This window comes from Uloborus diversus, chromosome 2, assembly GCF_026930045.1.
Source record: "Uloborus diversus isolate 005 chromosome 2, Udiv.v.3.1, whole genome shotgun sequence".
Classification (NCBI taxonomy): Eukaryota; Metazoa; Arthropoda; class Arachnida; order Araneae; family Uloboridae; genus Uloborus; species Uloborus diversus.
In genome coordinates, this window is record NC_072732.1 from 26,556,486 (window position 1) to 26,576,112 (window position 19,627).

Below are 19,627 nucleotides of genomic sequence, written 5' to 3' on the forward strand. Positions count from 1 at the left end.
TAGAAATTCATGAAGTATTTACGGCTTTTTCAGAACATAGAAAACTGATAGAGAACCATGGTTAATTTTAACTAAAGAAGACATTGCCTCATATAGGCTAAATATTTCACACTTGTGTGCCCAGTGTAACGATGGTATGTCCAATGTGAGAGGCTCATGAAAAGTGGTGTGGCTGCATGGTTTTCACAAGAAAATTCCTTGATATTTTACATTCACTTTTACTCTCATTTTTTTAAGTGAATATTTATTTAATGAGTGTTCATCACTTTCTTCTGCTAGAAACAAGTTTCAGCTGCTCAATACCTTATAATGCTTTCATAGAAACTTCTTAAAAATGCATGTGATTATTTAATAAAAAAAGACATATCAACCAAATACGTTTTATGGGGCTCTATAATTATGCAACCGCGGAGTGACACAAGATAATCTTCAAGAGTTAAAACGATAAAAACATTTCTCTGTAACTTCAAAGCAGTGATTTCAAACTGGAAGAATTATTGCAAAACGATTCTTTCAATGGTGAAAAACTCATGGCATGTATGACTTCGTTTGAATTTTTATCCAATTTGTTTGCATTGGGAAAAAGTTTTTGAAAAATGCTTTACTCTATCAAAATCTATATATCTTCAATCCGCTACTCGACTATTCAAACCACAGTTCAATCTACAATTGATCTGAGTACCATACTACCACAGTTCAATCTACAATGAAAATAGTTTTTTTTTATAGATGTATATTTCAATCCATCGTGAAATTTTTCAAAAAAATTCTTCCTCCGAGCCAATTTTAAAGAGGCGCAAAAAAAAAAAAAAACTCCACATGATGATGTGAAGTCCAACATTGATTTTTGAATATTTTGTATGAAGTAATAGATTCAGTTTCGAATGAAATCAACACAAGATTTGATGATAATTATTTTTCTTCCAGATTAGATTTTGAAAACGAAAAATAAAATGTTTCAACTGTGAGTAAAATTTTTAGCATGAGGCAAGAAAAATTACAAGCAATATAGCGACAGAATTTCCACATCCAGAGACTGCAGTTTCGTCTTTGTTATGAACTCATAAGTCTGGAATAGTGAATAACAGAGCTGGAGGCAGATAATGTCTCTCATTGAAGCTGAGAGCGCCGACATGACTAGATTATTCAACGATGAAAAGTTTAAGTCCCTCACAGTTTTTGAAGTAGCCTGGGTGATTTTGAAGAGCAAGATATAAAAAGTGTTTTCATACGTAACTATGCGTTACTTCAATTATTTTTTAACTGTTACAATCAGCTCAGCTAGTAGAGAAAGATTTTTTTTATGTCTCATGAGGTTAAAGAAATATTTTCGAAGCACAAAGGGGGAAAAAAAACATTTTCCATTTAGCTAAACTGGCAAAACAGCACGACATTGAGCACTGATAGATTAGTAACACGATTCCCTTCTCTTCCGAATTCCAAAAATCATGCATTATAGCTTTTCCAAAAAGTATAAAACCTTTAGTAGCGAGATGTTTTGTATGATAACTTTTTAGTCAATGAATCAAGATTTTAATTGTTTCTAAACACTAATTTTATTCATACTAAACCGATTTTATGACAACTTCTTGTTTAGCTAATGTGTGTTTGGTTTCGCTTTGGGGTTATACATATTTAAGAAACTCGACCCCCCAAATGAAATGGTGAAATGCCGCCCCTGCTCTAATGTACTAACAAAAGTGAAACAAATCACTGTAATAAAGAATTAAGAAATAACATAAATGTAGCATATCTTCTTTTCAATCGCAAGGAGCCACTGCCTTACATCAAGCGAAAGAACAGCCAAATAAACAATTGTGACATCTGTATCACAAAAAAAAGTTAATTGTTAATAGTCTGAACTAAAAAATTATGAAACCTAAACCTTTTCAATTATTGCTTTCCACCCCTCCAATCCACTACATTCACTGCACTTTCAGACTTTGGCCTGTAAAAAAAATCATGCATCTTTTAGCTACACATATCTCCCGTATTTGTTGCTCATAAAGCAGGGGTGCCCCCCCCCCCCCAATTTTCTGAACTGCTTTGCACTTTTTTTTTAAAATTTTTAACCTTTTTTTAAATTTATTTTTTTAATATCTTTTATTAACCTATTTATTTATCTTTGATGATATTTGTTTTAAAAGAAAAGTTCTGCACTCCGCCAATGAAATATACACACACACAATAAATAAATAAAGTAAAATAAAATAAACAATTTAAATAAAAATAAATCAATAAATGAATTCAAACCAATAAATTAATTCAAATAAATAAAAAATTTAAAAATTCCCCCTGTGGGCACCCCTCTCACTAAGCAGGGGCGTAGCTAAGGGGGGGTTTTGGGGACAAACCCCCCCCCCCCCCCGAAAAGTTAGTCTCAAAAAAAAAGAGAAAAAGAAGAGAGAAGAGAAAGAAAAAAAAGAAGAAAAGGAAAAAATTCCAAGCGATTATACATACATATATATATATATATATATATATATATATATATATATATATATATATATATATATATATATATATATAAAAGAAGTAACCCCCCCCCCCCGAAAGTCGGGTCTAGCTACGCCACTGTCACTAAGTAAAATTGTGAGCAATGATCACAAAACATTCTGATGTGCATTTTTTTTAAAAATTGGATTACTTTTATCTTGAAACAAAGAAGCGCATTGCAACAGTCATTAAGGATCACTACCAAAATACTAAAAGATTAGCAATACTCCTGTAAAAAAGAAACTTTCTAAATTTAAAATTGTTTAATGAACTAAATTTACAAAACAAAATTGTTTAGAAGAAAATTATTCCATTGATTAGATTTAAAAAATAATATAAAACATGAAAAGATTATTGCAGCTCCAGCTCATTAAGAACTTCTGAACTCCCAGACAAAACAATGTGCTGCATACTCAAAATAATAATAACAACTTCAGAATTGCTGACGTAAAAAAGCAGCACTTAGAAAGAGCCCGACTGCATGTCTGCTGAATGCTATGGCACACCAATGCCAGAGAGTTCATAAAAAGAACTGCAGGGGGAAGGAGAAAGTCTGAACTACAATAGGACGAATGGCGGCAAGAAAAACAAGGCTGAAAGAAATTATTTTTGACGTCATACAGCGCTGCGCTAACTAAGAACGATCTGAAAATAAAAGAAATCCCCCTGACATTTCCAGAAATTTATGTTATTTTTCATCTTTCCTGACATTTCCCTGACCATTTTCATTTCCCCTGACAATTCCAGTTTTTCCCGGTGGTGCATGGCAACCCTGAGGTACATACGCTCAATTTTTAATAATGTATGACAATGCCGTTCTCTCAAAAAAAATATTATGAAAAGTTTAATTCTGTGTAAATTTGTAGCTAAGGTAATAATTCAAAAAAATCAGTCACATCCATGTTATTCTATTTAGAATATAAAAATTATGACTTTATAAATACTATTGCTACATCCCCCCCCCCCCTTTATTCATTTTTTTAATCAATCAATTTTTATCCAAAAGGCAAAATTTAAAATTATCCAAAATTACCTTTAATGCTTTAAATCCTCCAACAAGCCTCAATGCCAAAATAAATCTTACATATATTATTATACTTTGATAATAATATTCACTTAAAAAATAATCAACTAAAGATTCAACAGAGATCACTGCAGTAACTGTGAAGTCCAGTAAGTTTAAATATTTCTTGAAATAGGATTTCCATTCAAATGCACCCATCTAATAAAGGAAACAAATTTATAATTATTATCATTTTCGATTTATGAAGTTGTTTTTTCTTAAATGTTAGAAGGAAGTTATAAGTTATCCTTGTGAAAATTAACGTGAAAAAAGGAGTATCCAATCACCAACAGTATATGACAAGCTGTTAATTCATATACATTTTGCACCAACGCAATGCAAGTCCTTTGTAAGGTTAATGATTTATTTTACTATTTCTAACACTTGTTTTATGCTTTTGGCCACAATAACCTTTCCGTCGAGGTAAAATTGAACCAGCCTCATTTTTTTTACTAAATAATTTTATTGAGTGACCGACTTACTCGTTGCTATACATTTTCAAGCAATATCATCTTTACTAATAATAAAGCTGAAAGTCTCTCTGTCCGGAGGATGTCTGGATGTCTGTAGGATGTCTTTGACGCGCATTGCGCCTAGACCGTTCGGCCGATTTTCATGAAATTTGGCACAAAGTTAGTATGTAGCATGGGGGTGTGCACCTCGAAGCGATTTTTCGAAAATTCGATGTGGTTCTTTTTCTATTCAAATTTTAAGAAAAAAAAATCATAAGATAGAAGAGTAAATTACGAAATTATCATAACGTGGAACCGTAACATGGGCACAAGCCAACTGGCGAGATACGAAATTATCATAACGTGGAACCGTAACATGGGCACAAGCCAATTGGCGAGATACGAAATGATCATAACGTGGAACCGTAAGATGGGTACAAGCCAACTGGCGAGAAAATTCACCATACACTATTTGTAAATATACAGGCGAATCAAAAGACCTTTTGCTTTTTCTATTACGGGCAAAGCCGTGCGGGTATCACTAGTGTTGTATAAAATGGGAGTCATGACAGTGTCGAATTCGGAACTGGAGGGCCCAGGGTTTTGATACCAGCCTGTTTGAAGATCCTCCGTGTTCACTTGGTAACTCAGGCATCTTAAATATGTTTGTGGTCACAAAGTCTTCCAAGTTCTCATCCCAAGTATCTGGGGGGGGGGGGGGGGGCTGGATCAATGGTTGCTCAGTTCCTGGTCTGGATTTTAAAAAAATAGAGCTCTCTTCAGGACTCTATTCAATCAGTTGAACCGCGTGCAAAGATGTAAAATTTCCGGAAATTTTGAAGTGGTGGAATAAACCGTTTTTTTTCGGGAAAAATTGGAAAAATTGATTTTTTTTTATGAACAGAAATAGGGTTTCTTAATAGCTCTATGTTTCTTGGAACTTTTGAAGGGTTTAACATTAAAAAAATATATGCAATTCACACATCTTTTTTCTGCTTAACAGAAATATGCATAAAGGTAAGTTTAATTAAAAAAAAAAACTTTTTTGTTTTATAACAGAGAGCTTTCTTGGTCAAACCCCAGAAATAACTCAAGTTGTTGTTCAACCAATAATATTCGGTAAGGTGTCTCTAATCATAACAATTAACTCTATTTTCGATTGCCTTTGAAACTTAAAATAATAATTGCAATTTTTGACTTACAAACATGATTTGATTTTTTCCAATACAGTCTAAGTTGAACTCAAAACTAAATTGGTTTTTCTTTTGCTTTCCAACAGAAACTCTAAACCAAAACTGCGTAATGATTTCTAAAGCTGAACCAAAATTTACTTAAACTGGAGGTTCAGTTTATTCATAGGGCCGTGTTAAGCACTGTAGTAAAAGTAATCACACCTGTACTTTTGAACAAAACTGAGTTATTATAACTAAGTTTTTCTCTGCTTCATATTTTACCTAATAAAAAAAATTAAGGTCATTTGATAAGGTTTTTTTTTTTTTAAATTCTGAAAAAGAAAAAAAAAAGATAAAAACACATTTGAATCAAATATATGGAAGAGCCAAAATTTAAAACACAATATCAAAGCTTGAGCTCAACGGCAGATTCCACTTTTGTGCTTACACGGCAGAATACAGGGTGCAGCAAAAAAAAAAACCTCGGGCCATCGAATGGAAGTAAAGTAATTTCATTTTAATGGGTGTCTTATTTTTGTCTCTCACTTAATTTAAAAATAATTTACAATATATCTCCTACTTTATGTATTATTTTTCAGATTTCTTACAATTTTAAGCAAAAGACCTGCTATTTTAAAGTTGTTTAACCAAGTAGAACGACAGTTTGTTTGCTTCTTGTGCCTTGGCAAACAGTATTTGACGTGGTATGCCGCTTTAAATGGTTTAGAAATGATAGTTGATGTCCGGAAAGTGTACAAAAACTATCAGTGAACATTTCAATTGATTGTTAGGTCATCCAAAAGTGAGTTCAATAAAATCCTTAGGTTTCTGCGAGATAAGTCGTTCGTAAGATGGGGCATTTGTGACCGATAAGTGCGAGTAAGGGTAAAAACAGCTCAAACAGAAGTTTTACAAGTTCCGAAAAGCATTCGTAGGTTTCCAAAGATGCCAGAAATGTTTGGGACAGGCTGCAAGTCCACACTGGAAGAGATCCCTTTCACTGATTTACTGTTCAACCAGCTCATATCCCCCAGAACAATAGAATTTGGTCTGTAGACGCTCCAAGCATCATAGAAAATGTTAAACATCACCAAACTCCAAAATCAGGTTTTACATGTGTTGAAATCATCACAAGCGACAAAAAATCTATTTTTTTTTGTGTGTGTGGATGAGAGCCATAAAATGACTTAAAAAGTGTACCAGATTTACATTTTAGAAACTGTTGTACTTCTGTGGACCTAAGAGCACTGCACAGCAATGTAGACAGGACATTTCAATTTTACTTCACACCAGTTCATACAACTAAAAAGATAAGAGTGGTGCAAGGCGCATTGTTTTTGACATGATATCATCTTTAGAGTGGATTCTTTACTCGCTAGACCTCAATCCCATTTATTACACTGTATGGTATGCTTTCCACTCAAAGGTCTACTCTAAACTATACATAAGTTTAGACCAATTGCTTTGTAGGGAATAGGATTAATTAAAAGACTTGCTGCCCTTGAATGAAATTTTCAATAAGTAGTTGCACCACTGCATTATTTCAAAAGGCGGCCAGTTTGAAACCAATTAATTTATTCATTGCTAAAAGTCTTCTCATATTATTATTTTTTGTGTTTTGTTAATTCATTTATTTTTAATAAAGTTTCATGGAAAATTGCTTGCCCGGGTTTTCTTGCCGCACCCTGTACATTTGGTTCGCCCAGTCAGCAGAAACATACTCGTAGTTCTGTTATTAAAGTTATGCTTGTTTGTTTTATGAAGAAGGAAAATAAAATCTTCACTAAGGATATTGGTTTAATTTTTTTTTTTCGGAAAGTACAAAGCGTTTTTTGATCTATATGGAAATTATATTATCATACAACAATTTGCATTATAAAAGTTAGGCAGTATTTTAACATACAAGGAGGGGGTGTGGGGAGCAATTTGCATCAGAATTTAAGTATGAGAAATTTCTAATCAATTTTTGCTGAAAAGTTCAATTAAAACTTCCTGAAAAGTTAAAACAATTCATTTTTTAAATTTTTCTGGAGTGAAAATAAACCCCTTTGGAAAAAAACCTTTTTTTTCCGAAATTTTCCGTTTTTTCGACTGTTTTCATCTTTAACCACGTGTACTACTAGGTACAGGGAACCCTGGAGGGAACGTTTTTATGAGAAGTAATGATGAATAATTATTTTCTGGGTTTAAATCAATATTTAAAATTTCCCAAAAGCAAACACTTATAACATAATAATAAGCTCTTATGTGAGGAATAGCTTTGTAATAGTGAAGAACTGAGATTTTTTTAAACATACCTACAAGGGTAATTTTCATACACTGAAAATTGGAAGTAAGTGTAAAAAATTTAATCAAGCTATTTTCGCAGCTCATATTTTTAATAAAGAAGTTACTATTGTAAAAAACATTAAAAAAAGAAAAAAGAACAATTTAAATTTTTTGAACATTACATTTGAAATGTTCTGTTATTTTTTTAAATATAAATTGTCAAACATTTTAAATGCTAAAAATGAAAATACGGTAGACCCTCGTTTTATGCGGGGGTTACATTCCACGGAAATGCCGCGTAAATTGCGACTTAATAATAGTGTTAAAAGAGGGGTTTGGTTCCGTAGATAACAAAATACTTCAATCTAGTGATGACTAATTGTATAATAAGTTTAATGTGTACTTATATCGACTTTTATGCACAACAAGCATAAAGAAAACATATAAATTAATTTCGTGTTCTGTTTATAAAGAGGAGCTGGTTTTGATAGTCTTTTGGCAGTCATTCATAATTTTCTCTAATTCTTTGCAGAGCACATATCCATGATCACTTGCGTCATTTCCATGACACAATCTTTCTTCACTAACAAATCAGAAAGATCATTTCTACTGTCTAGGAATGGCTCAAAATTTTCAATGTGAACGTTTTTGGTTGTGTGTCACCGAAGTCAGTATCCTCGTTGGTTTTACCTCCTTTTTCACTCCTAAAAGCTCTTCTTCCAGTGAGTTCTGAACTGTGTGAGTTTAATAACTTTACTTCTGGAAAGAGCTTTGGAACCAATCGCATAAAATGTCTCCAGTGTCCCAAGCTCGATTATTAGCACGCCTAAATGTAGTTGATTACGCGTAATCTGCAATCTTTAGGAAGTTTGGATTTTGAAAGAGGGAAAAATTTTATCTGTTTGCATTGCCGCATCCGCATAAAACCGAAACCAATCCGCGTAAAATAAAATGAAGGTGTCAAATTTCAACCCGCATATAATCGAAACAACGTAAAATGAACTCGCGTAAAATGAGGGTCTACTGTAGTACACATTTCTTCCTTCCCTGCCATCTTTTTTCTTAGAAAGTTTTCATTTTTACAATGGAATTCACCATTGCAATATTTTTTACCGTTTTTGCATATTTTGCTCTTTCAAAATAAACATTTTTCTAAAAAAATGTTAAGTATTTTTAAGCCTAGAATTTAAAAAAAAAAAAAAAAAAACAAGCTTTATCTTTGGTGAAGGATATTATAAAAAGCAATACCTACGAAATGACTTATAAACTGTACAAAAATAGTATGGATGACTACTACATTAACCAACCAAAAATAACTTTCTTCTCGTGTTCATATTAATTTTTTCAACAGTGTATATAAAGTAACTCACTAAAATCATTTTTATGTTATAATATTTCTTTGATCAAAACTGTAACACAGCGCCAAAATTACATAGATGCACACTGCACAAACCACAGAAATTCTAAAAGTAGGGTTGGAAAAGAATTATGATTTTTTTTATACTACTTTTTAATAACAAACTTTTTTTTTCATTTTATTAACAGCTGCTAATGTACTGCAACTAATTTTTAACTGAATATCAGCTAGATTTAAATCAATTGATTTTATTTTTTAAATTAACTTTGCATTTTTAGAATGTGTTGCTCTAAACTTAACTACACTGCATTTATACAATCTTAACTTAACTCGCAAAACTACAAGATCCCTCTTTCTGTGTGTGTAACAGATTTTCAGACGCTTGCAAAATTGCTTTTGCTCCAAAATTAACGTTCGGAACAAAATAAAAATTTCCATTATAGGCCATGACTAATATTGTTAAGAAAAGTAATTGTTCAACACACTATTTTACATTAAAAATGTACACAATAATGAAAACCTTATATTTAAGCAAAACATAAAACAAAATCACATCTTATCTAAACATTATAACATATTTATAAATGTTTAAAAAATAATGAATATTTAGAGAACTTATCCTAAATTTAAGAGTAAATTGAATGGATTCATTAGTTTAGATTGCTTTATTTTCAAGTTTTAACAATTGCCTTTTTCACCCAATTGAATCAATTTTAAAACTTTTGTTGACTCTAAGCTGATAAACATGTAAGACTCAAATTTTAAGAATTTTTATCCTAAAAGGTAGAAAAATAATAATTTTAGAAAGTAGTGGTACCACTGTTTAGCTATAAAGTTGCTTTTTCATCTATTGTATGAAATATATTTTGTTCATGAGTGTAAAATAATATCTAAATTTATGAAATTTAAAAAAAAAACTAATTTAAATTAAATAAATCAGATTTAAAAAGTCAGATTAAAAAAATATACTTTAAAAAAAGTACAAACTCTGGCACTAACGCTCACCAGCCACCAAAGATTGCTTCCCAATCTGATTTCTTTTTATTAAAGATTTTCCTTAACAAAATCCTTATACAGATGGAACCCGATTTAATGAACCTCTATTTAATGAATTTCGAGATTTAGCAAATTTTTCTTTTCCCCCGACTAAAGTGAAGGCAAAAACCCCTACTTACCCAATAATAAACCCCAAAATATCTGATTATTTTTACAGCTGAATAATTTTTTTTTTTTTTGTTAATTTGAGTTAGGAAATATTGGATTGTTTTCCAAATGTTACATCCATATTATATGAATCAGAAAAAGACTTTTCTTGGAATCGGCAATTTTTGCCGGGCGAGGGTGAGGGGGCAACCAATGAATAGTGATTCTTATGCAGAAAGCGATAGTGAAAATCTCATTAAAACTTACTTTTTCAAATGCTTTACATGGCCTGGAAACTAAAAACATATCTCATGCAGCAGGCTGCGAAAGACACAGTATTTTCTTCTCTCGATAAATTCGAAAGAGAACTATTTCGAGTCAAATACGAAGGAAACTTTCAAATACGTATTACTCAGTAGTTTAAGAATTTCAAATTATCTATCGTGTAATAAGTTGTGGAATGCTGAATAAAAACTGCACTTTCTAATTATGGATATTTTTGAGCAGTTGCTTATAAGGGGTTTTAGGTAAGGTAAGTGCAATTTAAAAAAAAAAAATCACACCCTGATATTACGAATAATCCCAATTTAACGTATAAAAGTTTTGGTCCATGTGAATTCGTTAAATTGGGGTCCGACTGTACTACTTATTCAGTGTTACTCTTCACCTCCTCAGCGAAGACCCCACTGCTGTGCTACTTTCTGGTACCCCCTCAAGTGGGAGCCGTGATGTTTATACATATAAATACCAAATGTTACAACTTTGACTTACTTTTATTATGATTTCAATGATGTAAATAACCACAAAAACAATCAAGAAATTTCGAAACCAAACAGAGTCATAAGTCTTCTTAATGTCAAACACAGAATGAACTAAGTGTAACGAAATGACAAGATATATCAAGGGTTCAAACCACCAATAGGAGTAGATTTGAAAGCAGTACTTATGAAATTTGTTGCCCTTCGCAGAAAGCAAATCATGGTTGTTGAATTCATGCTCACGCTTCTTGTTCAAATCAACTTTTATAAGCAGTGATGGAAACTTAGCTTCCTAGAAGGAAGCATAAAGGGTTACAATATGGCATTAAACTAATATTAAATGAGGATGTACAGAATAAAAAATTTGAATGTTTAGTGTTTCATTTCATCACTTACCAACCATTTTATATATTGTGTCATTATCATAAAATTTATTCTTATTTCCTCTGATCTCAAGTACCTAAAAAGAATACCAGTTTTACTAAAGATATTGACAATTTGATGCAATATTAATTTCAAAACATAAAAGTGTACTAAGAAAATCTTGTAAATATTCTAAAATGAAAATTCATAGGTTTTGTGTTATGTAGATTTATTTTCAGTTATTCTACAATTCAACAAAACATAAGTTGTTATTAACAAAATGTTGCAAAAAGCATTTCTGACAACAACTAACATTTCAGAATTGTAGAAGAAAATGATTTTAGGTGTAAACTCTTAGAATATAGAAACAAACTATAGGTTATTTTGTAGTAAGTTCCCGCCCCTTAGCCAGTGCTAAGGCAGAAATACTTAAAATACACCACCAGCTCAATTATTCCATCCAAGGACTGCAGTTTTGTACTTTTTAGCACTCATCAGACCGGAATAGGAATCACATGAGCTGGAGGCGAAAAATCTCTTAACCCCTTGAGGACCAGCGCATGGAAAACGAAGCGCTGCTACGGGACCGAACGTTCCGAAATGGAACGCCGCCATCGGCCCGAGCATTTACAGCAGTTAAGCCTAACTGAACAAAAATATTCATATAAAATCAGCATCTCAAAATAATGACTTGAAATTTTAAATTTGCTTAAACAATGTACTACTGATTACTAATTATTAATATAAAGACTATTACATTATTAGAAGGGAGTGAAACAAGTAGAGTACTAAAACTTGAACTATGTGCACAAAGATAAATAATATGTGCACAAAAACAAAGTTAGAGTTAGACATCGTGAGTGTGCAATCAAAGAAAAAGAAATGTAGCAAAAAAATATGTTCCTTATGCAATTCTAATTAAAACAACGTAGGTCAACGAATTTAAACTAGTTAAATTCCCACGCAACAAGTCTCAAAATTGCTTCATAATTCTCTCGAAAACATTCCCTTTCATTCACTTCGCTAACCATTTTTATTGCAATGTTCCAGTCTCCAAATAAAAAAGAATAAATAAAGAAGAACAATGTCAGAAAGGATTCAAAAATAATCATAAACTTCAGTGCCGCTCGGAAATCCTTCCTGTACTCTCATCGAACGGGGAATCCCAAAAGTCTGGAACACATACGCAAAAATATTTTAACCTTCCTCCCCCTCCCCCATAATTTATTCAGCTAGATGTATATCTCTTTCAATTACTCGTAACAAAAAAAGAGAAGCAAAGATATAAGCAAGAGCAATTGAGACCTCATAAATCATATGCGCGGAGCAGTGATTCACTGTTGTTTACATAAAAAAAAATCTATCCCATTGAGAGGTCCAAATAAGAAACTAAAGCGTGTACATGAAGGTCAAATACCATGTGACTCGAATATGATCAAAGTTATAGCCATTTAGCGCCATCTACTATCGTTTAAATATTCAATTCAATCGTTCCATTTCGAGAAAGCGTATATGTGACGCTGGGACGTCAGCGTCGATCAGAGCGCGTAGCGGATACGTGCCGCTGGGCTGATAAGAGAGGAATTGTTGTGTAGCGTCCGCGTGACGCTGGGTGCGAACGGGTTAAGGGAGTCAAAAGAGCCAAACAAACTGGTAGCTAATGTAGAATTAGTACACCAGATGAGTGACCGCAGCAATGGTGCGGTTACACTCAAAGATTGATGGCAAAGCTAAGGTATTTTGTAGTAAGTTACCGCCCCGGTACTGGGGGCGGCACCATTGCTGCGGTCATTCATCTGGTTTGCTAATTCTGCATTAGCTACCAGTTTCTTTGGCTCTTTTGGCCTCCAGCTCATGTGATTCCTATTCTGGGCTGATGAGTGCTAAAAAGTATGAAACGGCAGTCCTCGGATGGCATAACTGAGCTGGTGGTGTATTTTAAGTATAAACTATAGGTTGATATAGTCAAATAAGATTGCTACTTTTCTTCCTCTTAAAAATTCAATATCCCATCAATAGTGTGCCTGAAGTAGTCTCCTCTACACTTTAATTTCAGCCTCTGATATTAATATGTGTACGTAATATATGCAGTGCAATATAGTGGCGGATCTAGACCCTTCCTCAGGGGCTAGCTTGAATCGAAAATTTAAAATCATTGTTTACCTCATATATTTCAACGATTCTGAAACAAAGGAAACTATTTTATGTTTAAACGAAGAGTAAAATACAGACTCTATACCAATCAAAATATTAACTTTATATGCAACATTAAGACCAATTTTTCACAGAAAGTCACCTTTTTCTTCTTATCACAGAATAATACTATAATATTGTCTATAGAAAGATTTCTTTCCTTGTGAACATGCCCCAAGGCAAAACTGTTCAATCTTTTTTTATCGGCCTTAGTCGATCTTAGGTAAGTTTTTATCCAACGTAAGCATGAGAAACTTCTCAGGTGTACTTGTCGTAACAGGAAGAGTACCAAAAATATGAATCAAACTAAGCACATTCGAGAACAACTGCTTGTTGCAGCTCTTTAATGTCTCGACTGCTGTATCTGGGGGTCTGGTATTTTCTTCCTATTTTTTTCCCACAATTTTATTTTACTCTTGACAGCAAGCTGGTAAGGCTCTAAGAATTGGTCATAAATTTCTGCAGCTTTTATAATTTTCAACTCTTTATACTTATGGATGTGAGCAGGACTAAGCCTTTCTAGTGGCAGAATGTTTCCAAAACTTTGGGGGAATTTTGATTCCAATTCTGCTATGAAATGATCTACGACCGGTATAAAAACAGTTCTGCGGAAGAACTCTTCTGGGTTTGATTTTGATGAGGGTGTATTGGCTCTCTTTGTTTGTCTTGCACAAGCTCTTGGTGAGCTGATGGTGGTACTGATATTCACAACGTCTGTAATGAGGTTGGGGAAAATTGAGGGTATTTATGAGAATAAGTATATTTTTGGCTATTTGGATCTGAAGGATTAATAGCAAATTTTCGATATTTCGAAAAAAAAAATTTCTACATAGCTAAAAATTAAATGTAACTTTGAACCCAAAAAGGGGAGCTATAGCTCCTTAGCTCCCTCCTTGGATCCACCCTTAGTGCAATACATAAAAGTCTAAATATTTAATGGTTTTAAATTATGATGCTAAGGAAAAACCCGAATTTCTCATTTTTTATTGCAATAGAAAGTATATTTACTACAGCTTAGGATTCAATGTAAGCATAACTTGCAAGCTGTTCCTGTTTATATTGCCACCTCAGAGACCCTGTACCTGTCATCATGAAGAAATACTGGATACCTATATGTATCAGAGATGGGCATTAGTAAAGTAAGAAATAGCAATGTCAAAATGCACAAATTACAGATTACTGCAGACACATGTTTTGGGGTTACAAGGAACACCATTTCAATGCAAAAGAAATGAGCTTATGGATGAAAAGACATCCAACAAAAGCTGTTCTTGGATGTCTTTTCATCCCTTGTCTTTTCATGTCCTTGTAACGCCGAAACACGTGTCTGCAGTAATCTGCAATTTGTTTTTTGATGTTGTTATTTCTTTCTTTACTTTTCAGCACAATAGTATTTATTTATCTTATGAGCATTAGTCTATCATGATCAACCAGTGGTTTATCAGGTCATTTTGGGCTAATCATCTTTACTCATTGTCAAATGGACGTTCAACATTTTAGCATTTCTTTTTTAGTACATAGTTCCCAAAATAATCAAAAACATTTATCGAACATTGATGTCAATGATACAGCTAAGCTTTTAGTGTTACTATACAAAATTAGATGGTATGCACTGTAAATCTTCTGATTGGAACTAATTTCAGATCAATTGTATCTTGAATTGTTTCATAATAAATACATAAAAATGTAATTATGTATTTTATTTATTGATGTTGTTATTTCATTTGCATCTCTTTACTTTCAAGTTTTAAACATAGATTTTTAAACAGAAGTTTTTTTAAAGCTCCATAATACTTCACAGATTCAAGATTTTTTTACGGCATCTTAAAAAAGAGAGAGAGAGAAAAGAAAGGGAACAATGAAAAAAAAGTTATTATAAGTTTTCACACTATGAAAAACGAACTTCATGTGAGGTGTTTAATCAGTCTATTAAACAGAAAGCAATACCTTTAACACCAGAGTTCAATGAGTGCACCTTATGTCACTCGACCCACACTTAAATGACACTCATGTTCATCAAATGTTCACAAACGGTACACACGCTGGTAATGAAAGGTATTGACTTCTGCTTATAATATCATGATTAAACACCTTATATGATGCTTGTTTTTCTTACTGTGACAATATAGTGATTACTTATAATTAAATTGTTTTTCCTTTTTTTATCTTTTCCTTTTTTTTACAATGTTATAAAATTTTTTTAAATCTGTGAAGCATTATGGAGCATACCGCATGTTTATATGAAAGCTTGTTGCTTCTTTACGAATTTTTAAAATGCGCCAAGGACTTTTCCGACAACCAGCACTTTAGTTATCTAAATAGATGCTTGTTATTATTACTAATTTATAATTCATTTAACAATTATCTGATGGACTCCAGATACTTTCTAAAAAAGAGAAATAGTCTATATCTTGGTGAAGTCTGCCCATTCCTGGTGCATGTAATGATCTTAGGTGATATGGGACACAAGTTGAACTTCTCATTGTCTATTAAAAATCATGCATCGCCAAATGTCTTTCAAACAACAGAAAAGTAAAAATGGAGAGAGATTTAAAACATTACAAGTAAACTGCACACAAGTAGTTTTCTGTGCTTGAAGGGAAAAAACAAAATTTAAACAAAATCTATCTAAGGTTTTTGAACGCCCTCGGCAAAATTATATCCCTAGTGCAGTTTTGCACTGAAGAGAGCCTAGGTGCCTCTATCTGGTGGAAACTGAGCATAAAAATTATCTGTGCCATTGACATCTGCATTTTAATGGCTGCACATGAAAGACTCGGTGCCATATTGAGGGATCGCACTAGGTCTGTGAATGGCTAATAGTCAACATGTGCAACACTATTAGAAAAACAAAATTGCCCTTTCAAAATAACAATTCAGTTTTAAGTGTTAAAAACATTTTCAATGGGCCCCAGACATTTGTATTTCAAAAAATAAAAATAATAGGATGAATATTGAAAATTACACTATAGGAAACCAAAACAGTCAACTGTTTCTGAGAATGAAAAACTAGGATCAAGATGCTCCAGCAGTATTTTTATTTAAAACAAATGAAAGACATTGATGTAGCCACAAAGGAGAAAAAAAGGAGATCCTCACACTATATCTATTCCTTTTATGTCCCCAAGGTACTCTAAAATATTAAGATATTTAGTTTTGAAGTTTGTTTTAGTTTTGCTTTAGAACTTTAGTTTTGAAAAAAAAACCAAGAGAATGTTTTTCCCAAACCTTGAACATTATCGAAAGTAGTCGAACATTGCATTTTTGGAACTTAAATTTTGAAAACTTTTGGGAGGTAAAATCCTGAGTACCATCCTTTTTCTTATCATTACTCAAAATGATCTACAATTGAATCTTTAAGACTTGAATTTTAAAAAATTTTCAGGGAAGATCTCGGAGGCTGTACTCCCCATAACGTCACCAAAGATAGTCTAAAATTGCTTTTTTGAAGTTTCAATGTGGAAAAATTTTTTGCAGAGAGTTCTGCACCTCATTTCTTTTCCTAGGATCAATAGCGATGGCATACATTGTGTTCAATCCAAAAAAACTGCTGACAGAAAGTTCCTCAATGGAGAGGCGATCACCCCCATCCCCCTTCTTTGTACTTAAGTTTATCCTTAACATTTTTTGACTTTTGTGGCTTCTTTTTGAGTGTTAAATCACACATAAGATGATATTATTCTCTTTTGAAAACCAATGCTCTTGAAAGGAATCTCCTTTAATGTCTTCGCGCCACAGTAATACAATGTTACAAGTACCCCAAAACAATGCTTTAGAAATATTACCTAACTTTACTTACTTCCCAGGTATGTCAGAAGCATTATCAATTGCAACACAAAGAAACTTGAGTGTTCTCCTCTGAATCAAACCAGTTCGAAACTGGTTCCACAGATTTCCCTAAAAAGAATTCAAAATATATTTACAACTCAAAAAGAAATTTGGGGAGTAAAATGACAAAATTTGGAAAGCATGTCATCATATCAAATCATATTGCTTTTGAATATTTTTAACTATTTTCATGTCTTAAGCTAAATTCATTTCAGTCATCAAAGTTTCTACCTGAAAAGAAATGACATTAGCTTTTCTTTTCTTTTTTGCTCAATCTTAATAGAAGAATATTTATTGCAACCAAAGATTCATTTTCACTGCAGCAAGGATTATTTCTTTAAGAACAAAGTTTAAATGTTTTGCATAAATCCACAAAAGAAAAGAAAAAAAAAATCATAGAAATTTAGTTAGTTTTCCTGTTAATTTTGCTGTTTTCTAAAGCAGGGTTTGGTGATTTGATTTAAGTAGTTCAAATTAGTAATTTCAATTATTTTTGAAAGCATTTGTAAAAAAAAATCATAATTTTTTATCAAAATTTAAAATTGGTTTAAAATTAGATTTTTTTTTGTTAATAATTCCAACACATTTGAAAACAAAAGAATTAAAAATTAACATTCATCTAAAATAACTGAATTATTATTAAGAACCATTTCTTATTTTTTCTTTGAGATTCTTCAAAGTTACCTTCAAAGCTCTAAGTACTCTTTTTCGAGTAGTTTCCTTTAAATCTTTCATTTCTTTCTCAGTAGGTTCAGAGGGCAATATTGACATCATGCATTCATCACAAGTTCCATACGGAATAAACAAACTGCACATTTTGGGATCATCACCCTGTACAGCAATACAAAACTTTGTTGAGATTAAGTTACGCTGAAAAACTTCAACTGCAGCAGCATGAAAATTTAACCTTATAATAGATATAGTCTCCCATAAAATTTTACTTCTTAATTTAAAAATTATACAGATGGGTTTTTTAAAAATCTTTAAAATACATTAATTGATCTATTCTTACTTTGTCACCACTTTATAGGTTTTTTGGATTGCATTCTACAGAGCCATGAAAATTGTTTTATAAACAAAAAGCTGGTAATGTTTTCCAAAAATTTCCATTTAATGTTAAATATCAAAACGGACGTTTTTATACTTAATTGTAACAAAATCCTTGTATCAGCTAAAAATAATTACAGCAAGATATTTTTTTAAAAAACCCTAAGGCAAATGCTATAAACTTTTAAAGGTTAATATTTTTATAATAATCAACATCAACAAAAAAATTTTTAAATCAAAGCACTTACTGATTCTTGAGACTCATTTTCATACTTTGCATTTATCCACTGATAATATTCAATTGTTGTAAAGTATAAAAACCAACAACACGAAAATTTGCCCCTTCTGTCTTCTAGTTAAATTTGTACCCAGCTTCTCTCGCCTTCCCCCCGCCCACATCCATTTTGAGAAAATTAATAGAATAACGCATTTAAAATGCAAAAAATTTTCCTTTAGTTGAAGGTATTAAAAGTCAAGAGCAAACAATCTTGTGTATGTATCCATATATTTTATCTATGTCTTGTTATGTTCTTACAAATGGCTGGGTGTCCAAATAAAGTGTGTGTTGAAAAAAATCAGAAATTTCAACAGAATCTAGTTTTTTTTTTTTTTTTTGTGATTCTAAAATTTAAGATGGTATTAGTTATAACCTGAAAAAGTTGCATTCTTTTCCAGGGTGCAAAAAAAAAAAAAAAAAAAAAAAAAAAAAAAAACACTTGGGGGTTTTTTGACTTAGGTCAGATTTTTTTAAACAATCCTTCAAAAACTTCAACATCAGATAAAGGATATAGATATATAATTTTTTATCATTTCATAAATCATACATAACAAAACAACTACTCACATACATCCCCCCATGATAAGGATCTAGAATAGTAGTTTTCTTAGATATCCAGTCCCAGTCGGCTTTCCGGAATTTCCATTCCCTTTTGCAAATTCTTAAGGACTTTTCTCTGACATCTTTTAGATTCGCCATTGCATGACCCATGGATAAACGATTAACTAAAGTTATCTCTTTGAATTCTGGGGAACAAAAGTACAAAAAGGTTGTAGTGTTACTATATTATTCTAAAAATGTAAATGTTATAAAATTTTTTAAACAATAAATAGTTAGGGCTGTACATTGTGACATATAACAAATTTTATTTTTGAAAAATCAACCTTAAATACAAACTTTTAAATTTACTCCAATTCAATGTTGAGTAAAATTTTACACATTAATTTTTATTTACTCCTTTATCTTTTTATAATAGTAGTGTAAACTGTTTTTCTTTATTGCTAAATTGAATATTAGTAACTCAATGAACAACTCGTGCAAAACAGAAAGCTATTTACTAATATAAAAGAGATAATACATAGCTGTTATGTTTTTTTTTTTTTTTTTTTTTTTTTTTTAAAGCCGTGAAAACAAATGAGAAAACTAAAAAAAAGAAATAACTTAAATACTTGATAATGCGATCCTTAGAATACAATAATGGTTCAACTCA

The 19,627-nt window shown here is 31.9% G+C and overlaps 1 protein-coding gene across 1 annotated transcript in view; it reads right to left on the bottom strand.

Moving 5' to 3' along the window:
* LOC129216925 (sodium/hydrogen exchanger 10-like) overlaps positions 1-19,627 on the bottom strand; it is a 72,137-nt gene that overhangs the window by 27,330 nt on the left and 25,180 nt on the right. Inside the window, exons 8-13 of the mRNA XM_054851142.1 lie at positions 18,985-19,163; positions 17,778-17,924; positions 17,065-17,162; positions 11,106-11,169; positions 10,723-11,001; positions 3,530-3,718 (exon numbers count right to left, since the gene is read on the bottom strand). Of these exons, the coding sequence (XP_054707117.1) occupies positions 3,530-3,718; positions 10,723-11,001; positions 11,106-11,169; positions 17,065-17,162; positions 17,778-17,924; positions 18,985-19,163 (956 nt within the window). The remainder of the gene's footprint in view (positions 1-3,529; positions 3,719-10,722; positions 11,002-11,105; positions 11,170-17,064; positions 17,163-17,777; positions 17,925-18,984; positions 19,164-19,627) is intronic.